The 20,511-nt window shown below is 41.3% G+C and overlaps 1 protein-coding gene across 1 annotated transcript in view; it reads right to left on the bottom strand.

The window, feature by feature from the left end:
• HELZ (helicase with zinc finger) overlaps nucleotides 1–20,511 on the bottom strand; it is a 3,197,037-nt gene that overhangs the window by 405,489 nt on the left and 2,771,037 nt on the right. Inside the window, exon 27 of the mRNA XM_044085095.1 lies at nucleotides 4,317–4,881. Coding sequence (XP_043941030.1) covers nucleotides 4,317–4,881 — 565 coding nt within the window. The remainder of the gene's footprint in view (nucleotides 1–4,316; nucleotides 4,882–20,511) is intronic.

Here is a 20,511-nt window from a genome sequence, read left to right as displayed (position 1 = left end):
TATACACACACACATACTCTATGAAGTATTATATTTTGTTATGTAAAAGTATTTAAGGTTGCCATTTTCCTTAAAATTTCCATTCTCTTAAATGCTCAAATCTGTTTTTTTTTTAATTTGGCTGGCCTGGTTTTAATGATGTGTTTAAGATTAAGCCCTGGAAAGGTGAAAGGAGTATTAGAATATATAAAAAGAAGCACACAAAATGATAATAATAATAATAATAAATAAATAAATAAATAAATAAAAAGGTTTGTATATGGATTGATATTTAGGTGATTTTATTAAAGGTTTCTTACAAGAATTGATTAGGGTGGAAAGAAAGGGATATGTAGAATGCGTTTTATCTCTTTAAATGGGGCTGCCATTTTTTTTTATCACATGACTGTTTAGGACGTGAAATAAAAACCAGAAGTAAACTGGTTTATACTATCTTTGAAAAAGTCTCTGAAGCAGAGAGACAAAAGCACTAGGATTTACACTATTTTTTTGGTTACTGATGCTTTGTTTTTACAAGAATTGCTTTGGACTTTGAACTTAAACAGCACTACAGGTTACTAATGCCTGCTTTTAAAAGAATTGCTCGGATTATTTAAAAAAAAAAAAAAAGTAATACTGATTTATTCTGGATTACCGGTAGTTTTGTGTTACAAGAACTCTCTTGGATTTAAAAACGTTACTTATCAACGGAGCTTTGTTTTATGGTATGTTTTTATTTGTTATTGGAATAAATTGAAGAGAACATAGCAAAGCTTGGGGCACTCTGTTTTTGTTTTCTTACTTGGTTTGTGGTTGCAGTAATGTTTTTTTGTGAACCATTTGAAAAGCCTCCAAGGACATGCAAGAAGCCGAATCCAAGACAGCCTCCCATAGGGCTGCGGCACAGGAATCTGAATCAACCACCGGTTGGGTCCTCTGGGCTTTCATCAGTCGCAACAGAGATGTCTGGGGGAGGCTAGGCAGCAGCCAGCTCAGACCTAACGTTTTTGGTCTTCTTAGACGATGGCTTGCCCTCAGGATGGGAAGATTTCCCCATAGCACATTGAGCCAACAACTTAAGGCATTGTTCTTTGGGTAGATAGACCAGGAGGACAGACAACTAAGAAGGGTCTTAGGCACAAACACCTGGCAGACAGAGCACTGTGTATGGCCATGGGAAACACCCAAACAGCAGAGACATTGGTCTTATTGGTCTTTATGGAGAATCTGCTTCCCACACTGACATCTTCCTTTTATGGATAACATGAAAATAGTAACCACAAAAAGTAAGTGAAAGAGAAGAAACCTCAATGGGGCACTTATCTGTAAACATGGGCTGGTAACCATCACAGCAGAATGGTGTTCAGACTGATGTTCAAAAATGGCATTCAGACTTCAGAGTATCTGCATCCATACATCACAACCCAAGGACCTGAAGAACTCCCTTGATAAACAATGTACTCTGTGATTGTCCCAGAAAAAAAAATCCACTACGAAGATTTTATTTCTGGAGGTAGGCAGACCCTTTTCAGGAAGGCACCCAAGGAGGACCCTGGATGTAGATAGTAAGACTGGACAGAGGCAGGTTCAGACAAACTTCCACATTCTGAAAGACAGCTAAAACTAAGCAAGATTTTTTTCCTGCAGTTCCTCCTTGAACTGGGATTGTAGGAGGCAGTCACCTAGGTACAAGCAAATGTGAATGTCTCTGGTCCTCAGGAATTCCACCACAGGGGTGAGATATTTTATGAAGACCACAGCAACAAGAGAGAGACTAAAGAGTAATGACGGAACTGAAACCAGTGATCTCATAGCTCTCAACCAGAGGAATCTTGCTTTCATTATAGTATTACATTCAGGTAGGCTTCCTTCAGGTCCAGCGTAATCATAAGCACTCTACGTATTAACACTGGAAGGAAAGAATGAAGGACGACAGGGTCAACATTTTGAACTCTGGTACCGTTAGGAAATTTACTTTTGAAAAACCTAGAATATAGATCCATGGACATCTTTCCTGGGGACCAAGAAAAAAGTTTAGAGTAGACACCTTTTCATGTTTTTTCACCAGTAGAATGCTTCTGACTGCTCCTACGGTCAGCAGATTATCATGGACTGACAAGGCCAACTTCAGCTGATGTTGTGGAATAAGGAGCATTCCCAGAAACTGCAAGAAGGGCTTGAATTCTATTCTATTCTGTACCTGGAGTGGAGACACAAAAGATCACTTTTTCTGTGGTTATCTCCTCCCAGCTCTTTTTGAAAAGGGTCAGTCTCCTCCTAAGGAGACAGGAGGAGGGAAATGTGATGGAGAAATGATAATAGGACTTACATGGACACAGTTCATCAGAGCCATTAAAAGCAATCCTCCTGCCTTACACTTTTTCCTTTCTTTGCTGTTTGTTTTACTCAAAAGTTTTTTTTTTTTTTTTTTTTTTTTAACTTGGCATGCTGACTACTGGTAAAGTAGCAGCAAAAAGGCCAGTGCTTGAAAGGCTGATTTGTACTGTCTATGGCAATGGAGGAATGAAAGAGCTGTTTAAATATCTTTTTTTTTTATTTCCTTGGACAGATATCTAAAAAGGAAATCCATCTCAAAGGGTACATTGAGTAACTGCACTGTAACATCTTTCAGAGGCCACTGGATTCTTAACTAGGCAAGTCTCCTAGTAACTTAACCAAAAAGCATGCCTGTGCTCACAATCAACAAATAATCTAAAAAAACAGAACTCTTGAGGGAGAACACACAAGTCATATTCTTCCATTTAAGAACTTCATCAGACAAAGAAACTACATTCAACACTCGATTAAATACAAAAAATATTGTGACATCAAACAAACTAAAATCTCATTGGGCACAAACTTCAATGAATCACTCTATTTAAGAATACTTTAAAACCTTGCCCTATTGCACCCAAACAATATTACAGAAATTTTTCAATCCTGTTTATTTAAAGCATCTATCATAAATAGTCAAAAATCCCTTTTTGTAAAACAAAATTCGCAACCCCACCTCTAAAATCACAGTAAACCTTTTCTTATCACTGAAGATACAAATCTCTTGAAATTCACATACTCAAAATATTTATACAGTGCACTGCTTTCCTCCTGGTTCTTTATTTCTCTCATGCATTCAGCTACTGTACTTCTTAACACACAAGCAGTTTTGGCTATATAAAATCCATCACAGGAGACGCAGTGCAAAATAAATCATCTGCTCAAATTCACAGGTGAACCTATCCCTAATTTCTACTAAACTAATGTCTTTCTGCTTTTCCTGGTTATGAGTCACCACAGCGGAACTCCGGTCCACTAATAATTGACAGTGGATTTTTACAGTGCCGAGGTGCCAGCCCGATGCCCAACCTACAAAGAAGGCACATCCATTCATGCATGCACCTACCTGCATGTCTTTAAACGTCACTCAACCGCGGTGAGGACATGCAGACTCCACACAGAAGGCGCTCCAGCCGAGAATCGAACCAGAGAACTTCTTGCTGTGAGGTTACAACGCTAACCTCTGCACTACTTAAATTTACTACCTATAGGCTGAAAAGCCACAAACATACATGGGAAATGTATATTTTTCTTTACTTGTACTATCCCCAATTTTAACTTTTCACTATTAAATTATTCCATATTAGCACTTCTGTTAGTTATAAGAAATGGAATCATTTGTTAATAGTGAAAAGTTAAAATTGGGGCTAGTACAAGTAAAGAAACATTTTGGTAATAGTTTGATTCACTGCCAAAGTATTCAAATTGCTGAAAATAACTTGATTGGGTGCTCTAATACCGGTTGTATACATAATAAAATGGCACTCTCTTGCTTGTTCATTTTTCACTTTTTTTTTTCGTTTTTAATAACTGGAGCAATCATAATTTTTTTTCTTCCAACTTGGAGTAACCTCATTCAATAAAAAAAATTCAACATTTCTCAAAGTTTTTTAAAATAAAATAAAGTCTTCTGAGTTCAGTGATTGGTCTGATCTCCACATGAGATGCAAGTCTACATGTGATGAATCATACTGCAGCAGTGATCTTTACAACAAACATTTTACTCTTCAGCACACACAAAACTGCTGCAATTAAAAAAATACTCCTTCGTAATTATAAACAAATTCAACTAATGTGATACATGTTTAACAATTTCGATAATGCTCCTTTCCATTGTTGCTACAATAGTCACCTAACAGTTCTGAATGAATACAGTCACGTTGCTATGCAAGTACTACACTAAACATACTTTTAAAATGACAAAGTACAAAACCTATACTCATTTCATTATTTACTTTTATATAAAATAAATACTTACAAAATCAAAAAAGGTCAATACTCACCTATGCCCTCATTTAAACAAGGTCCTGCAGTGGTGTCAACAAAAGTATTAATATGGGAAGCCAAGAGAGGATTAAGTTGTGTAACAGATCTAAGTGTGTTTCCGTCTTGTGGCATACAAGGTGGTGGCAAGTGTTCTGTGACTCCTGCATCTGTCACAGGAGAAGGTGGCGTTCGAGGAGTAAGAGAACTGTTCAAGGAGCGAATGAGGTCTTGCTGACAGGATGGAGAGAGCTGTGAAGATGGCTGCTGAGTCACTGAATCCAAATGAGCATGATGACGGGGTAAATGCATTGGTTGGGGAATCTGGTTAAGTGCTTGGGGTAAACTGTTCTGCTGGGCAAAACTGCCCTCTTGCTGCTGCTGTATGGGGTACAACTGGCGAGGTATGTGTGGCTGATGTTGTTGGTATGGTCGCTGAAGAACTGGGTACTGAGTAAGAGGAGGGGTGAGAGGAAAACTGATTTGTCTCTGGCTGAGATTGTCTTTACGATGGAATTTCATATTAGGAAAACCTACATTTGATCGTAATTCTGGACTTCTACTTTGACTGCTATCAGGATCAACCTACAAAGTAAAAGAAAATAGGTAAAATATATTAAAAAAGTGAATATTTTACTAAGGGTTTTTGTAATACTTAAAGGACTCAAACGAACAGCAAGACAGATTTCAAAATAAACACATGTATGGCAAAGGCCTTATAACACAGAATGTACTCAAGCTGATCAGTAATCTGTTGGTATGCATTCTCCCATTATGCCACTGGCATCTAACAGTATCAAGTCAGGCATGCCGACAAAGCACATCAACATTTCTAAAAAAAACAAATCTATATGTTAATTATGTTACCTGAAAGTTCAGTGACTTAGTGACAAATAAACAACTTTCACGCATACAAGGATTGCACCATAAACTAAGTCTGAAGACAATTCAAGTCATGAAATACACACTCCATTTACAAAGCACAAGTTATATTTCTTTAAACATAGACTTAGCTTTATAATCTGCATCATAGTTCAGAATTCTGACAATAAAATAAATAATACAATAAATGCATTCCTTACATGAAAATACAGAACGTGGTACACATCTAGTACGGCCGTCCCTGCTAGAATACGGCCAGGCAGCTGTCTGTAAGGATCGCCACCAGTTGTAAAATTACTTTGCATAGTGTACAGCTGCAGCAGCTATGCTTTTCAGCTGTATTGCTCTACGGCAAATTGCTGCTGCAGCCAATTGGTTTCGGTGATGTAGCTCGCAGGGAAATGTCTTGCGAACAACATGCCAGAACCCATAATTTTGAGATAATTTGTGACCCAATTTTGCAAAGGGAGAAGGAAGGAAAGAGCACCACCAGCAGCTTGCACTACAGGAGATCAGTAGGCACCTGCCCATAGACAGGTAACAAGACCATAAGAGGACAAGCTATATGCTCTCCCTTCCAAACCTCCAGCAACAAAAAGTATAATCAATCACAAAAAAGGTAAGCTATTACTTAAAGCAATATGACTATGTTCCTTAGAAAGTGAAAGTTAACTGATTCTAAGGGAAAGGACAGGTGCTGAAATATGAGCTAGGCCCTAAAGCCTATCCATGAAAGGTTTAAGGCAGTAATATGAAGAAATTTATAGTCCTTAGAAGTTGGAATGACTAAGGGGTAACTAAAGGTGGAAACTCAGACTGACAAGTAGTTCACTTGGATACAATGACCAGATCCGGGGAATATGGAAACCATAAAAGTATCCCTGACCCAGAAGGAGTGAAGCAGAAGCCAGACAGTAGAAATGCCAGTGTTAGCTGGATTAAATAACCAGATGATTGCTACGCCTAAAAAAAAGGCCGTTTCCCACTATCAAATATATTCTGTTGATATCAGGTGTCACATGTCAGGCAAAGAATGACCAGCAAAGGGGACCACCCACCACCAAAACTGAAATAAGAAAGGTGCCAGCTGTCCTGAAGAATCCCAAGAAATGCTCTAGGGTCTGGCATAATGAGAGGTCAGCCATGGAGGATACCAGGAAAATCGCCTAACAGTAAATAAGCAGAGGGTTCCTCACCATTTAGAAGAGCTGGCAACAATGGTGGAAGATACCCTGTGAACATGGGAAAATACTCAAGAGACTGGCTAGGGAAGGAAGCTTAAGCCTGGACAATCAGTAAACTCGGATACAAGTACATACACAAACATTTTCCCACATACCAATATGGAGATCACGGATGGATCCTCCCCGATTTAAGGAAAAAAGGGAACAAGAAACCCTGGATAAACCACATAAAAGGCAAATACAGCTCCAGAGCAGCAAAATCAAACCAGGATAGATTCCAACTTCAGTTAGTATAGATGGGAGGAAGAGAGAGACTGCAGTTGTGTTAGAACTTAATTTAAAACAGTAGATGTTCTACTAATCAATGTTGCAGCATTCCTTACTACAGGGATATCCTGCTGAAGGTAACCTTATGCCTGAGCACATCCATGCACCACAAGTCAGATGTACTTCCTGCATTTGAGGTGTAAAGCATATATGTAACCATACAAGCTCAAAACCCTCAGAAATGAACTACCCCAGAAGAACAAACAGGAGCAGCAAACAAGCAATAAAAGAAAATTACAGTTGTGTACACTTACCATAAATGTAGATGTTCGAGTGTATTCACTGTTGCAGTCATTACATTTGGGTAATCCTGCTGGCAGGTTGCCCTCAGCCGGCCTGAACTCGAAAGTCTTGGGTCCTGCGTCGGCCGCTGTCGCCCCTTCCCTGACATCAGGTCGTCAGGGGTATAAAAGAAGCAGCCGATGCCATTTTCTTCAGTTTTTCTTGCCCCAGATGTCAGGTGCCCCCAAAAAAGGGTAGCCAAACTTTATATACACACACACACACACACATATATATATATATATATATATATATATATATATATATATATATATATATAAATACACCAATATAAAATTTTGCCTTCATCTATAAGCAAATACACCACATAGGTAGTATAAATCAGAGAAGGAAAGATAAGATTCAAAAGAAAAAAGGGGGAAGGCGGGTGGGTAACCTGGATTGCAACAGTGAATACACTCGAACATCTACATTTATGGTAAGTGTACACAACTGTAATATGTTCTTCATGTTTCACTGTTGCAGTCATTACATTTGGAACCCCAAAGCTATGGTTGGGAGGCTGGAACTAGACAGCAGTAGGAGCGGCTATGAGGCCCTGCAGGACTGCAGTGGCAAAGCCTGCCCTGGATTTAGAGTAGAGTGGCATGTGATAATGCTTTGTGAAGGTGTGCACTGAACTCCAAGTAGCCGCCTCTAAAATGTCTCTGGTTGTATTCCTCTGAGAAAGGCTGCTGAGGTGGCTGCAGCTCTGGTGGAATGAGGCCTAATGCCCTTAGGCACTGGCTTGCCATGGTGTAAGTAGCAGAAACGAATGCAGTGGCCTAACCACTTAGCAATAGTCTGCTTTGAGATAGGCTTCCCTTGTGATCCTGCAGCATATGCCACTAGTAATTGCTCTGTTTTCCTGAAAGCTTTGGTTCTGTCCAAGAAGAATATAAGCTGTCCGTGTACGTCCAAAGAATGCAGAATTCTCTCCCCCTTGTTCTGTGGATTTGGGTAAAAGTTTGGCAGATGGATAGCTTGGTTAACAGCCACACTGGAAACTACTTTAGGCATAAATGTTGGGTTTGTCCTCAGGAAGACCCTGTCTGGATGAAAAATGATGAAATGTTCCAGAGCCATGAGCACCTGTAGAACTGAAACTCATCTTGCAGAAGTAATGGCTAAGAGCAGAGCTGTTTTCCAAGATAAAAACTTCATATCAGCTGTAGCAGCTGGCTCAAAAGGAGGCAGTGTGAGCTTTTCCAAGACATAATTGAGGTCCCATGCAGGTACTGGTAGTCTCCTTGGTGGCCTTACATTTCTGGCTCCTCTGAGGTACTGCCTTAATAAAGGGTGAGAAAAAAGTGGTGGCTCTGTATTGTAATGAGCCGAAATGGCAGAGGCACGAATTTTAATTGATGAAAAAAATAGGCCTTTGTCCAGCATCTCAGTTAAGTATTGCAAAATCTGAGGAATATTTGGTACCGCTGTATCAGTTCCTTGTGCCTGGTTCCAGGCACATAATCTCTTCCATTTTCCAGCATAAGACTTTCTAGTACTAGGCCTTCTGGCTTCCAGAATGACATTCATCACAGCTTTACGGAGTGGTGTTTTTGTATGACTACATTATCCACCATGCTGCCAAGTTTAATGTCCTGAGTTGGCTGTGCATGATCGGATTGTTTTGCTGGGACAGTAGTCGAGGAATTTGAGGTAAGGTCCAAGCTGGGTATAGAGATAAGTGCCTTAGTATTGGATACCAGTACTGGTGTGGCCAGTCTGGGGCAATCAGTATCATCTTTGGCTTCTCCTGTCTGACCTTTAGGAGCACCTTGGGGAGGAGAGGCAGTGGAGGAAAGGCATATACTGATAGGTTTTTCCAGCTGAAAGATAGAGCATCCACTTTCCATGCTTGTCTGTGATAAGTCCTTGTGCAGAATCTTTTTAGTTGGTGATTGAGAGAGGAGGCAAATAGATCTATGTCCGGGCATCCCCATTTCCTTGTTATCATGCTGAAGACTTGTGGATCCAGCTTCCACTCATGGGGATTCATGAGGTTTCTGCTTAGTTCATCTGCCAGAGTATTTTCCTTTCCTGGCAGGAATTGTGCCTGCAGATGTACTTGGTAAGTCAAAGCTGTGTCCCACAAGGTCATGGATAGTCTGGAAAGGGGGTAAGAATGTGTGCCCCCCCCGCTTGTTTATATACCACATGACCATGGTGTTGTCTGTCTTTATCAGTAGCAGTTCCGGTTGAAGTAGGTCCTTGAAGGCTGTCAGTGCATTTTGAACAGCTACCATCTCTTTTTGATTGATATGTAGATGCATTTGGTTTGAGGACCATGTGCCCTGAATGCATCTTCCTGCCATGTGGGCTCCACAGGCATAGTCTGATGCATCTGTTGTTAGTGTCTGCCTGGCTGGAGGTAATGTGAATGGCTGTCCCTTGTTCTGGTGACAAGCCTTTGTCCACCATCGAAACTCCTGTTGCAGGCAGGAAATGAGAGTAATGACTGTTTCCAGGCTGTGGCAATGTTGAGTCCAAACACTTTTTAGGTACCATTGAAGTTTCCTCATATGCAGTCTTGCATATGGAATTAGTAGGATGCAGGAGACCATGAAGCCCAAAGCCTGCAGAATTTTTCTTGCAGATAACTGGGCCTTTGTTGCCAACATTTAGAAATAGGTAGTCAGTTGCCTTTGTTTGTCTGGCATGAGATAAGCCATCTGGGCAGTTGTATTCAAGCTTGCACCCAGGAATATTATCTCTTGTGAGGGTACTAGTTTTGATTTCTTTTTGTTGACTGCGTACCCTAGGCCTGTTAGAAGTCTTTTCACAAACGCCAGATGTTGAAGAAGAATGTCCTTGTTCTCTGCTTGAATGAGACAGTCGTCCAAGTAAGGATATATTTGTATTCCTCTTTGTCTGCAGAATGCAATTACTGGTGCCAGGCACTTTATAAAGACTCTGGGAGCAGTAGATAAGCCAAAGGGCAGTGCAGAGAATTGGTAATGAATTGAACCAGCCTTGAATCTTAGGTATCTTCTGCATGATTGTCTGATTGGAACATGCAGGTATGCCTCTTTTAGGTCTAAAGTCACAAGCCAAGCATTCTTGCCCAGTATGGGCAGAAGCTGCTGCAAAGTCAACATTTTGAATTTCGGAATATCCAGGAAAGTGCTCAGAATAGACAGGTCCAGTATCGGCCTCCAGGCCTTGTCCTTTCTGGGTACCAAGAACAGTCGAGTAAAATCCTTGCCCTGCTCTTGCTCTGGTACTTGTAGAATGGCCCCCATGTCCATGAGGGATAAGACTTGTTTTTGTGCCTCTGACCATTGATTTTTTGGCAGATCTGGCCAGCCGTTTGCCTTTGGCAGAGTATGGAAATGGAACTTGTAGCCTTGTGACACTATATCTAGAACCCACTTGTCCTGGGTTATGATGTGCCAATTTTGAGCAAAAAGTGCTAATTTTCCCCCTAAGGGTGCTGCCAGAAGGTAAGTGCTTGGTGCAGGCAGGGGGAAGTCATTGGGACTGTTTTCTGTATGCTTGTTATCTATCTTCTCCAGCTTTGGGGGTAGAAGCCCCCCCATTGCTTGGGCCTATAAAAACCTTGCGCCTGGGATCTGCCCCTAGGGCGTATGGATCTGCCCCTTTGAGGTCTGTCTGACACAGGAAAGGACTAATTCTTTGTAGGCCAGTGTCTACTAAACCTTGGTGGCTGTACTTGTAAAAAGATCTTTGACAGTTTGCATAGATTAAGCTTTGTCCTCCCTTTTTCTTTAAGAGATAAGCCATCTGGGCAGTTGTATTCAAGCTTGCACCCAGGAATATTAGACTTCTGCCTTAACACCAAACAAAGTATCATGCTGCAAAGGTGCATCTAGTAATTTTACTTTAACATAATCAGGCAGATTTTGTTCCTTTAACCAAGCATGCCTCCTAATTACAGAACCCATAACTGCAGCCCTGCAGGAGGTCTCCAAAGAATCAAAACCACATTGCAAAGTATGTTTTCCAACTTGTTCTGCTGCATACAATAAATCCTGCATTTCGTTGTTTTATGCACATTCAGAATTTAACATTTTCTGTTTAAGCAATCCCATGACATGTTGCTGATACTTAAGCATATGAAACTGACAGTTTAAGGCCCTTATAGCCAAAGTGGCAGACGTGTAAAAATTTTTACCCCATCTATCAAGTGCCCTTGAATCTCTGTCAGAGAGGGTTGGGTTTTTTGCAGTGGAAGCCTTAACTCCCTTTGGACCCTGTGAAATAGTTTCTGGGTCAGCAGCAGGGTTTCTAAAAAGAAATTTGTGAGAGTCAGGAACCCTGTAACATCTGTCAGGCTTAACAGGAGCTGGGGGTAAGGAGTCAGGGGCCAGACTAGACTCCGAAAATACATCTACAATGTCTAACAGGTGGAATGGCTAGAGGCCTGTGCTGAGGTAGTAAAAGAAAATCCCTGAGCCTCTTTTTAGATTCTGAAAAATCTTGGCTCTCCCAGCGGAAATGCTCCCTCATGGTATGCAAGGTTTCCCCAAAGGAATAGTCCTCAGGAGGAGATGCTGAAGGTAGATTCTTCAGCATCAGAATCCTCATAGGGGGGAAGAGAATATTCCCGATCAGAAGAGGAATCAGAAGAAATAGAAACCTGATCTGAAGATTCATAGTCAGTGTCTTGCCTAGGCCTCTTATCAGGAGGGGGATGGGAACCCCTGATCAAAGTAATCAAGTCTTCGGCCATTTTGAGCATCTGTTTTTTGGGCATAGAGGCCTGTCCATGTGGCTCTTGAGTTTGTTTCCTTGCTTTAGAAGGTGCTTTAGTCTTTGCCTTTGAAGCTGAAGTTGTTTTAATGTAAAGATGTTTAGGTCTGAATACACCCTCAGAAGCCGGTACCTGCTTAGCGGCTCCAGACCCATCTGAGGGATTAGCGTCCGAGGCTCCAATACCTTGAGTATCCAGCGGCATGGCCGACTCCACATGGGAGTTGGTAGCGGCCTGCGACTCTAAAGTAGCGGGTGTCAGGGGCTGCGAAACTGCCTCACTGAGAACCGGCGACTGACTTAGGAGAAGCTTCGTCGGTTTTGGGCCTCGGTTGTCTTTCTTTATCCTTTTCTTTGTGTTTTTTATAAACTCCGGTAGTCGGGATGGCTATCTGATGACATTTCAGGATAACCGGTGTCCAAAAAAGTTTAAAGCAAAATCATACAGACGCTTAATAGTAAGTTGGTTAAATCTAGCACAAAACCGACAACCAGTAACGTTGTGATCAAGGCCTAGGCAAGGAATACAGTAAGAATGAAATTCCTTATGAGGTATTTGCTTTCCACAAGAAATACAATTAACTTTTTCTGACATCGGTCTGGAGCAAGAAAAAAGTTTCCTCATCGGGGTACTTAGCTTTATTGAAGCCTTCGGATCTGAAACTCAAACACGAAAATCTCAGGAGTTGGCTGACCGGCACTTGTGAACTGCTTCTGCTTCGGGCACCGCGCGGCAAGAAAGACTGAAGGAAATGGCGTCAGCTGCTTCTTTTATACCCCTGACGACCTGACGTCAGAGAAGGGGCGAAAGCGGCAGACGCAGGACCCAAGACTTTGGAGTTCAGGCCGGCTGAGGGCAACCTGCCAGCAGGATTACCCAAATGTAATGACTGCAACAGTGAAACATGAAGAACATCATTGTACATGTACATTCATAAAAAGCAAAAGAAAAGAAGTCCCTTGGAAAAAAGAGAAAACCCAATGGGGGAAGGAGGGAGGAATGGTATACCGCAACAGTGATAAGTGGGACATCTACTGTTATGGTAAGTTCTTACATGACTGCATTATGTCCTTCCTTAACCACTGCTGCAATATTTCTTACTAAAGGGACAGTACTAAAGCTACTGTAAAGCATGGGAGGAGGAAGAAAGAATAGAGGAATCCTCAAAAAACATGGAGAGTGGACCTAACAAAACCTGCTCTAGCCCTTAAAAACACATCCAACTTGTAGTGCGACATAAAAGTATGCACAGAAGATCAAGTAGCAGCTTCCAGAATGGATTTAGCACTGATACCCTTAAAAAATGCTTCAGAAGAGGTGCCCTAGTAGAATGAGCTTGAACAGAAGTAGGAAGCTGCTTTCCAAGAAAAGAGTAACAAAAATAAATTGCTTGCTTGGAGACTGTCAAACCCAACTTTTTGTCCTGAAAAGAAAAATAGTTGCTCAGGTTTTCTAACATCTTTAGTCTTACACAGGTAGTATCTGAGCTGTCTGTGCAAATCCAAAGAATGAAGAATACTCCATCTTGCAAAGAACGAAAAGAGGAGGAAAGACAGATATTTTGATTCAAACACATATTCCTGACAACTGTACGCATAAATGTAGGATTGGTTGTAAGAGACACCCTATCTCTTTGGAAAACTAGAAAAGGAGGAATGGCCATAGTTCAGATATTCTTCTGGTGAAATTAAGCCCACCAACTAAACAGACTTCCAGGTACACAATTTCAAAATGAATGCAGCTACTGGTTCAAAAGGTGGAGTAGTTAACTTTTGAAGAACAGAGATCAGGTCGCAAGGAGCAGGAATGGGTTATCTTGGAGGCCTAACATTAAGGATGACTTTTAGAAGCTACTTGATCTCAAATCTAGATGTAAGTGATGAATCTAGAGGCAGACGGGCAAAGATTACTGACAAATGAGCTTTAACATAAGAGCAGGCCAGGCCATAATTGAGTTACTCACAAATAAGAAAAGAACAGTAGGAATACCCACCAAGAGAGAGTCCTGTTCATTGCTGTGACACCATGAAGAAAATCTTTCCACTCAAACATGATTTTTTCAGTAGTGGGTTTTCCTGCCTCTTTCAAAAATCAAAGCACATCAGAAAAATGGTGCCTAAAAAGGCATTAAACCCTATCACTCAGAGTGTTAAATGTAGGGTGAGAAGATGAAGGTGAATTAGTCTCTCCTTGCTCTGTGTGAGTAAAATCATCCTGTGGGGTAACTTGTGATGACTGCCCCTGGTCATGTGGAAAAGGGGAAACCAATACTGTCTGGGTCAAAAGGAAGTCCCCAACAATATTTTGGGCCTGTTCAACATGATCTTGTGTAGGACCTTTAGCAACCAAGAAAGAGGGGGAAATGCATACAGGAACATCCCTCTTCAACAGCAAGATATTGTATCCAGTTTTCAAGCCAGATGACTTGGCAGCCTGGAACAGAAATTGTGGAGTTGTCTGCTTTGAGGGGTGGCAAATAAATCCACCTCAGAAGTACCCCACCAATAGACAATGTCCAGGAAAACCTCTCTATGTCACATCCACTCATGAGGATCTGCTTATATTGTCTGCTACTACATTAGTTCATCAGAGAATACAGACTTCCTGAAAAATCAACTGATGGTGCATGACAATGTCCCAAGCTATTAGCCTAGTCTGCAAAAGCGGTAAGACTCTGTCCCCCCTTGTTTATGTACTATATGACACTGGTGTTGTCAGTAAAGACCATGAGTGGACCTGGAGACCAGAGGAAATATATGGCCTGAAGAGCCAGGATCAAAGTTTCATTTCCTTGACATTGGTCTGCTTTCAACTCTTGACGACACCAGACTCCATGAGACCCTGATGCTGTTAGAACCCCCCACCCCCCCAGTAGGTCTGAAAAATCTGTAAACAGCTCCTGAGTGTGGGGAGATACCAGAAAGGGAAGAACTGTATTTAGAGATATCTGGTTGCTCCACCAAAGAAAATCCTTCCTTATGCTAGGCAAGAGAGAAATATGGCACCCCAGGGATAACAATGCTGAAGCTGAACTGTCTTCAGATTCCACTAGCACTTCCTCATATGGAATCTCGTAAAGGGAACTGTATGGATAGTGGGTGCCATGAAACCCAGTGCTCTTAGAAACTCTCTTGCTGAGTTCTTTCAGAAAAGAAGGAACCAAAAGAAAGTTGTCTGGCTTTTTAGGAGCAGGAGGCTGAGACTCAGGAGCTTGAAAAACAGATATGAAGGTGTCTAACACTGCCTCATGAACAGGAGGCACTGCAGAAGGTCTAGGGGAACTATCTGGAGGAGATCATATCATTTTTAACCTCAGATACGAGAGCTTTCCCACTTAAAATGCATTATTTTAAGAATAGTAACCCCAAATGAAAAGTTCAACTGGGGAATTATGGGAAAGAGTGTCTTCCTCATCAGAACCCAAAGCAAGAGGTGAATGAATCTGGGAAGAATAAGTTAAAGTCTCCTCCCCCGAATCTAATTATTTTTTTTTTTTTATGGTAAGTACTCTTCCTTAGTCTTCTTTGAAGGAGTAGAAGCGGAAGGAATCCTTACAGGTAAAGGGACAGACACTCCCTGAGAAAGTTTCAAAGCCACAAGGGCTTTAAGACGACCTTGGGTAATATCTTGCCAAGCTTTTTGGGGGTCCTTAGCAATATGAACAACATGACTTGTTTTTGATTTCAACAGGGATGTCTGCCTTGACAAACCTAAGAGGTTCTGAATCCTGGCATACTTCTATTAGAGAACATGGGAAGTCTTCTTTCACTAAGATTTGTAAAATCCTCCTAGACCCTTTCAAAATTACCAGCTGCAGTTTCTCCTTCTTACCCACAACAAACATTGGCGCAGCCTCAGAGGAAGTGAGAGTTGCATGTCTCGTATCAGCTTCCGACGGGGTCACGACAGGAGGGGCAAGCAGCTGAAACAGATGATCTGTTGTCGCTTTGTCAGACACAACAGAGACATCCAGCAAAGGCTGGACATAAGAAATCTCAGTTTTTCGTTTCAACTTCTTTTTCAAAGTCAGCTGGATGTCAGTGTGAGACTATTCTGATGCCATGGTTCCTTGAGCAAGGTGTTTAAGACAATGATTTTTTTCCAGGTAGTGTGAAATAGAGGAAAGACAGCTGTACAGGGTCTTAAAAATGAAGGCATGTCAAACAGAACAATGTTTATCATCATGCTCTGCACCTAAACAAAAAGCACTTATCGTGTTGATCCTTATGAAGACATCTGCCTCCTACGTTCACATTTCCTCTTTATAGAGGACATGTAGCTACAATGAAATAAACGAAAAGAAAAGAGAAGAGCCCCAAATGAGGCACTTATCTTCCCAAGGCTCGGTGAACTGTACAAGACAAAAGACTCTCAGATTAAATACGAAATGCTGCCTTCTTACTGGTGGCAAAGAAGTTCTGAAGGTTTTCCATTTGCATGTCACCTGTGGAAGGACCCATGCTTTGGTATACTGGCCGGATATATGGCTATCCTTGGCATGATATCCCTATACTAAGGAATACTGCAACAATGATTATGGAAGGACATCTAGAAATACATGCAAAGGGCATTCACATAAACTTAAGCAAAGTCATCCACCCGAAGTACAGCAAAATGGGAAAGGGCTTAAAGAAATTACAGCCCTCCTTGAAATGCAAAACGCGAAGATGATCTTTAGTAAAAGTTCAGACTGAAAGATGAAATAATGGAGAGAAAGGAATACACTCAAATGAATATCATACTCAGCCAAGCAGTATACTATTCAATTCTGTTGACTGAAACAAGATCATCTTAATCCATGATAATGGGAAAAAAGATCTTGGGGCAAGTCCCGTACTGTCAAAATAAAGGGGAATCTGAAGGAATGATACCCAAAGCTGGAGTGTGCACAGAACAGTTTGATGCTTTACCATGAGAATCACGCACACAATCAAAGAATACATAAATGGAAGCTAATCCCAGATACCTAAAACATTAATAAGGCTGGGATTTCCTCTCTGGAAGTTGTCTAAACAATGCACTGAAAATCTCTCTCCCAGCAAAGAGCTGATAACTATCAAAAAAAAGGAACTGCTGTTGCTTTAGAAAATAATTAGTTCTGGTGAAAAAAAAATACAAAGTCTGAATGTCTACAAGGAGGAAAATTAAGTGCTTAGATCAGAATGGGAAGTAACAAGTTGCTTTGAAAAAAACTGTCAGAACAGCAGGAAGCAGTCCAGATTACAGCTGCTGCACTACAAATGGCTTTTTATACCTTAACAAGAGCATAGCAAATGCATGGTGATATGTTTAAAATAAGTGGAACACATGAGGTATATATTAATTCAAAGAATAAAATATTGGATGTAACTGAATAATTAACTAGGCAGTCTAATGATGTGACAAATCTAAGTCTGAAGGTTGGAAGACTGGCTAAGAAAAGAAGATTTGAGATTTACTACAACTGTAAAAACAGAGGGGAAGAATTGGACTGGCATTCCTCAGCAGGAGTTCCAGATGGAGAGGACACATCATGTTTGTGTTACCAGTTTGGCTACTTGGAAGCAACCAAGACCTATATTGGTAAAGCTGCAAACTATTTCTAAAGTTTTGAGGGGGAACACTTCTGAAAATATGGGAATTCAAGGAAACTGTACAAAATGACTACACTAATTGTACCATGCAAAAAATAAGCAAATACATTACATTGTAATAAAAGATTCTGGAGAAGCAGGGTTGAGATTCAAACTGTTAGAATTAAACCTTTAGAATTTTTTCCATCTGGAGCCATAACTATTTTGGAGGCTTAGCAAGCTCTGGAGGAAACACAGAAATGTATGTAATAATAATAAGTCAGCAAAAGGAAACAGTTCTGATCAACCTTCTGTAAGCAAGAAAGGTCTGGTTAGTGATCGGGATTGGAATGTGTCAGTTAAATCGCTTCTATTCTTCCAGATAAAAATGTTGGATTGGCAGAAGGAATCACAGGAATTAACTTAGAGTCTGGATTGGAACAATCTAACTAGCAATTAAGGGATAATTAGATAAAAATGAGTGATTAAATAATTTTACTGATTCAGTGGGAGAACTAAGCATAAACCCAAATTTGATGTGTGCCATGAATAAAATGTCTAACAGAAAGCAAGAACTGACTGAAACTATTGGAAAATATAGTTGCCCTTCTGAATAAAAGGGAGAACTGAAAAGTATAACTCACATTTTGGGTGGGTATTATATGAAATACAGCTGGTAAGAAATGGAGAAAACGTAACTCAAAATAATGGAAGAAAAAGAACAAATTAAAAGCAAGACCAATGAGAAGTTACACAGTAGCACTCAATAATAATACAGTGCATTGCATTGCTACAAAAGCAGGGTTGAATAAGTGACCTGTTAGACTGCTCAGTTGCTTTAAGAATAAATTAAAATACACTTAGTAACTTTTTAAATATTTATTTGGGGTAACAGATCACAGAAAGTTACTAGGCTCAAAAAAAGCAAATGGTGATCTCACAAGCAGTAAAGGTCCAGTATAAAAAGCAAAATTGAGCAACAGCAAGATAAACAAATATACCAAGTACCACACATGGCTAAATAAAAGCAGTTTTAATAAAAAGGTAAGCACTTACCTTTTATTAAAACTGCTTTTATTTAGCCGTGTGTGGTCCTTGGTATATATATATATATTTTTATTTGCTGAAGTTACTAGGCTATTGGCCCTGAGGCCCTTGCAAGCCTAGCCAAGAGTTCAGCCCATATTTAGACAAGTCAGCACCCAAAGCCCTTGTCCAGCAGGGACACAGATGGAATCCTAGGGGTGTATTCTCTGTTTCCCATCCAGTTATCCGGGGTGTGCTTAAAAAGGGATAATGAGGTACTCTGCTTGATGTGGAGAGGAAGTCTATGGGGACACAAATCTGTCCCACCAGCAAGCCCAACTGATGTCACAGATCAGGCTGAGGTCACGCGTGTGGGTTACTTGAGTGGAGCTTTACTTGCGGATATGCTGCAGTCGTATCAAGGCGAGGTCTGAGATTGCTCTGTATGCCAGACAGACGTCAGCTCTGAAGAGTCTGTATGAAACTGAGTAGAGGGACAGGGCTTTTAGCTTATCTGTGTAGGTAGATGTTTGAGGCCCTGGATTCTCCTGGAGTGGAACCTCTGTGGTCTCGTCAGCTGCTGCATGTGCTTTGCGAGGTACATGCGGAAGGGGGCGTTGTACTCAATAATTGGCCTTGTAAAGGAAGAATACAGGGATGTTATGACCTCCATGTCCCTGGATGAGATACCCTTAAAAGTCAGGTTACTATCAACCCGGGTGTCCAAATCCCTCATGACTGACTGCATGCTTAGAATGTAGTTATTAATGTGATATGTGGGGATGTCACTCTCCCCAAAGGGGATGATGATGCATTTTTTGGCATTCAGCTTGAGGCCATGTTTCTGCCACCAATCATTTGTTTGGGTGAGACCCTCTTGAAGGCCGTCCACATCACTTGGGAACCGATTACCACTCCCAACTTGCAGTCATCTGCAAACCTGGTCAGCCATAGCCCATTGGTTTTGGCCTGCACTTCAGAGAAGTAAATCCCAAATAACATAGGCCCCAAGACCAATTCCTGGGGTATGCCACTCGTTATGGATCTACTGCTTGAGGTGGCTTCCCCCATTTTAATTAGGTGGGTTCTGTCAGTGAGCCAGTTTGCTACTCATCTGGTTAACATATGGACTGATGCCTAGTTGAGAGAGTTTATCTATTATGCCTGAGTGGGGAATAGTGTCAAAGTCTTTGGCCATGTCAAGGTAGGCAGTGTGCATAGTCTTCCCCTTGTCCATGGCTTTGGTGACTTTCTCAAAGAAGTCGACCAGATTTAACAAACATGACCTCCCTTTCACAAAGCCACACTGTGTGAGGTCAAGTGTTTGAGGTTGCCAACGTCCCTGTTAATGAGGTCCATGACAATCCATTCCATGGCCTTGCAGATCAGGCTAGTTAAGCTGATAGGTCTATAATTTCCCATATCAGTGGATGCTCCACCTTTGTGTAAAGGGATGACAGTGGCGGTCCTCCACATGGCTGGGACAAAGCAAGTACATTCAGACTTTGGTTGAATAGGGTGCCTAATGATGCTGCAAGTTCATGCCTGAGCTCATGTCGGATGAGCATAGCCTGGGATGTTACCGGGTCCCATGGTGGGTGTACTTTTGCCTTTGAGAGGGCAGTGATGACATGTTCCCTAGAGATAAGGGGAGGGGGCAGATACTGGGGATGTCCTGATTTACTGATGGGAGGGACAGAGGGATGAAGTTTTTGCTGAATCTGTCAGCCAGTAGGTTGGCTATACCTACATCATTTGTGTATATGGTGTCATTAACCACCAGTTCTGAACAGATCTGGGTGCTTCCTTTGAGACTGCAGACATATGTGAAGAAGGCCTTATGAGTGTCTCTAGTAGATGTGGTCAATTTGGACTTGAAGTTGGCTTTAGAGGATTTCACTGGTGCTCTTATTTGCTTGTTCAGGCTAAGGAGACATTGCTTCCAATTGGGCACCTGCTCTTTCTTCGTCCTGGACAGCAATTTTTTTCCTTTTGTTATACAGTTTATTTATTGCAGATGTCCACCAGGCAGGTTTACTCTTCCTTGCAGAGGATGATTTTGCCCTGTCAGGTATTCCTGATTCCGTGCATCTATATAAATGCTCATATAGTACTTTGGTGTAGATTTGGACATTGGTGCCAGTTCCCACAGAGGAGGACGGGGCTGTGAAGCTGTTTATACCATCCCTCAGGAGGTTGTAATCAGTTTTGGAGAGGTTTTTATGTTTGACCCCCGCTAGAGGGGGGG

The sequence above is a fragment of the Protopterus annectens genome, chromosome 10.part0, assembly GCF_019279795.1.
Source record: "Protopterus annectens isolate FY-2018-M chromosome 10.part0, PAN1.0, whole genome shotgun sequence".
Taxonomy (NCBI): domain Eukaryota; kingdom Metazoa; phylum Chordata; order Ceratodontiformes; family Protopteridae; genus Protopterus; species Protopterus annectens.
Note: the sequence above shows the minus strand (reverse complement) of the source record. Positions and strands in the feature narration are given on the sequence as shown.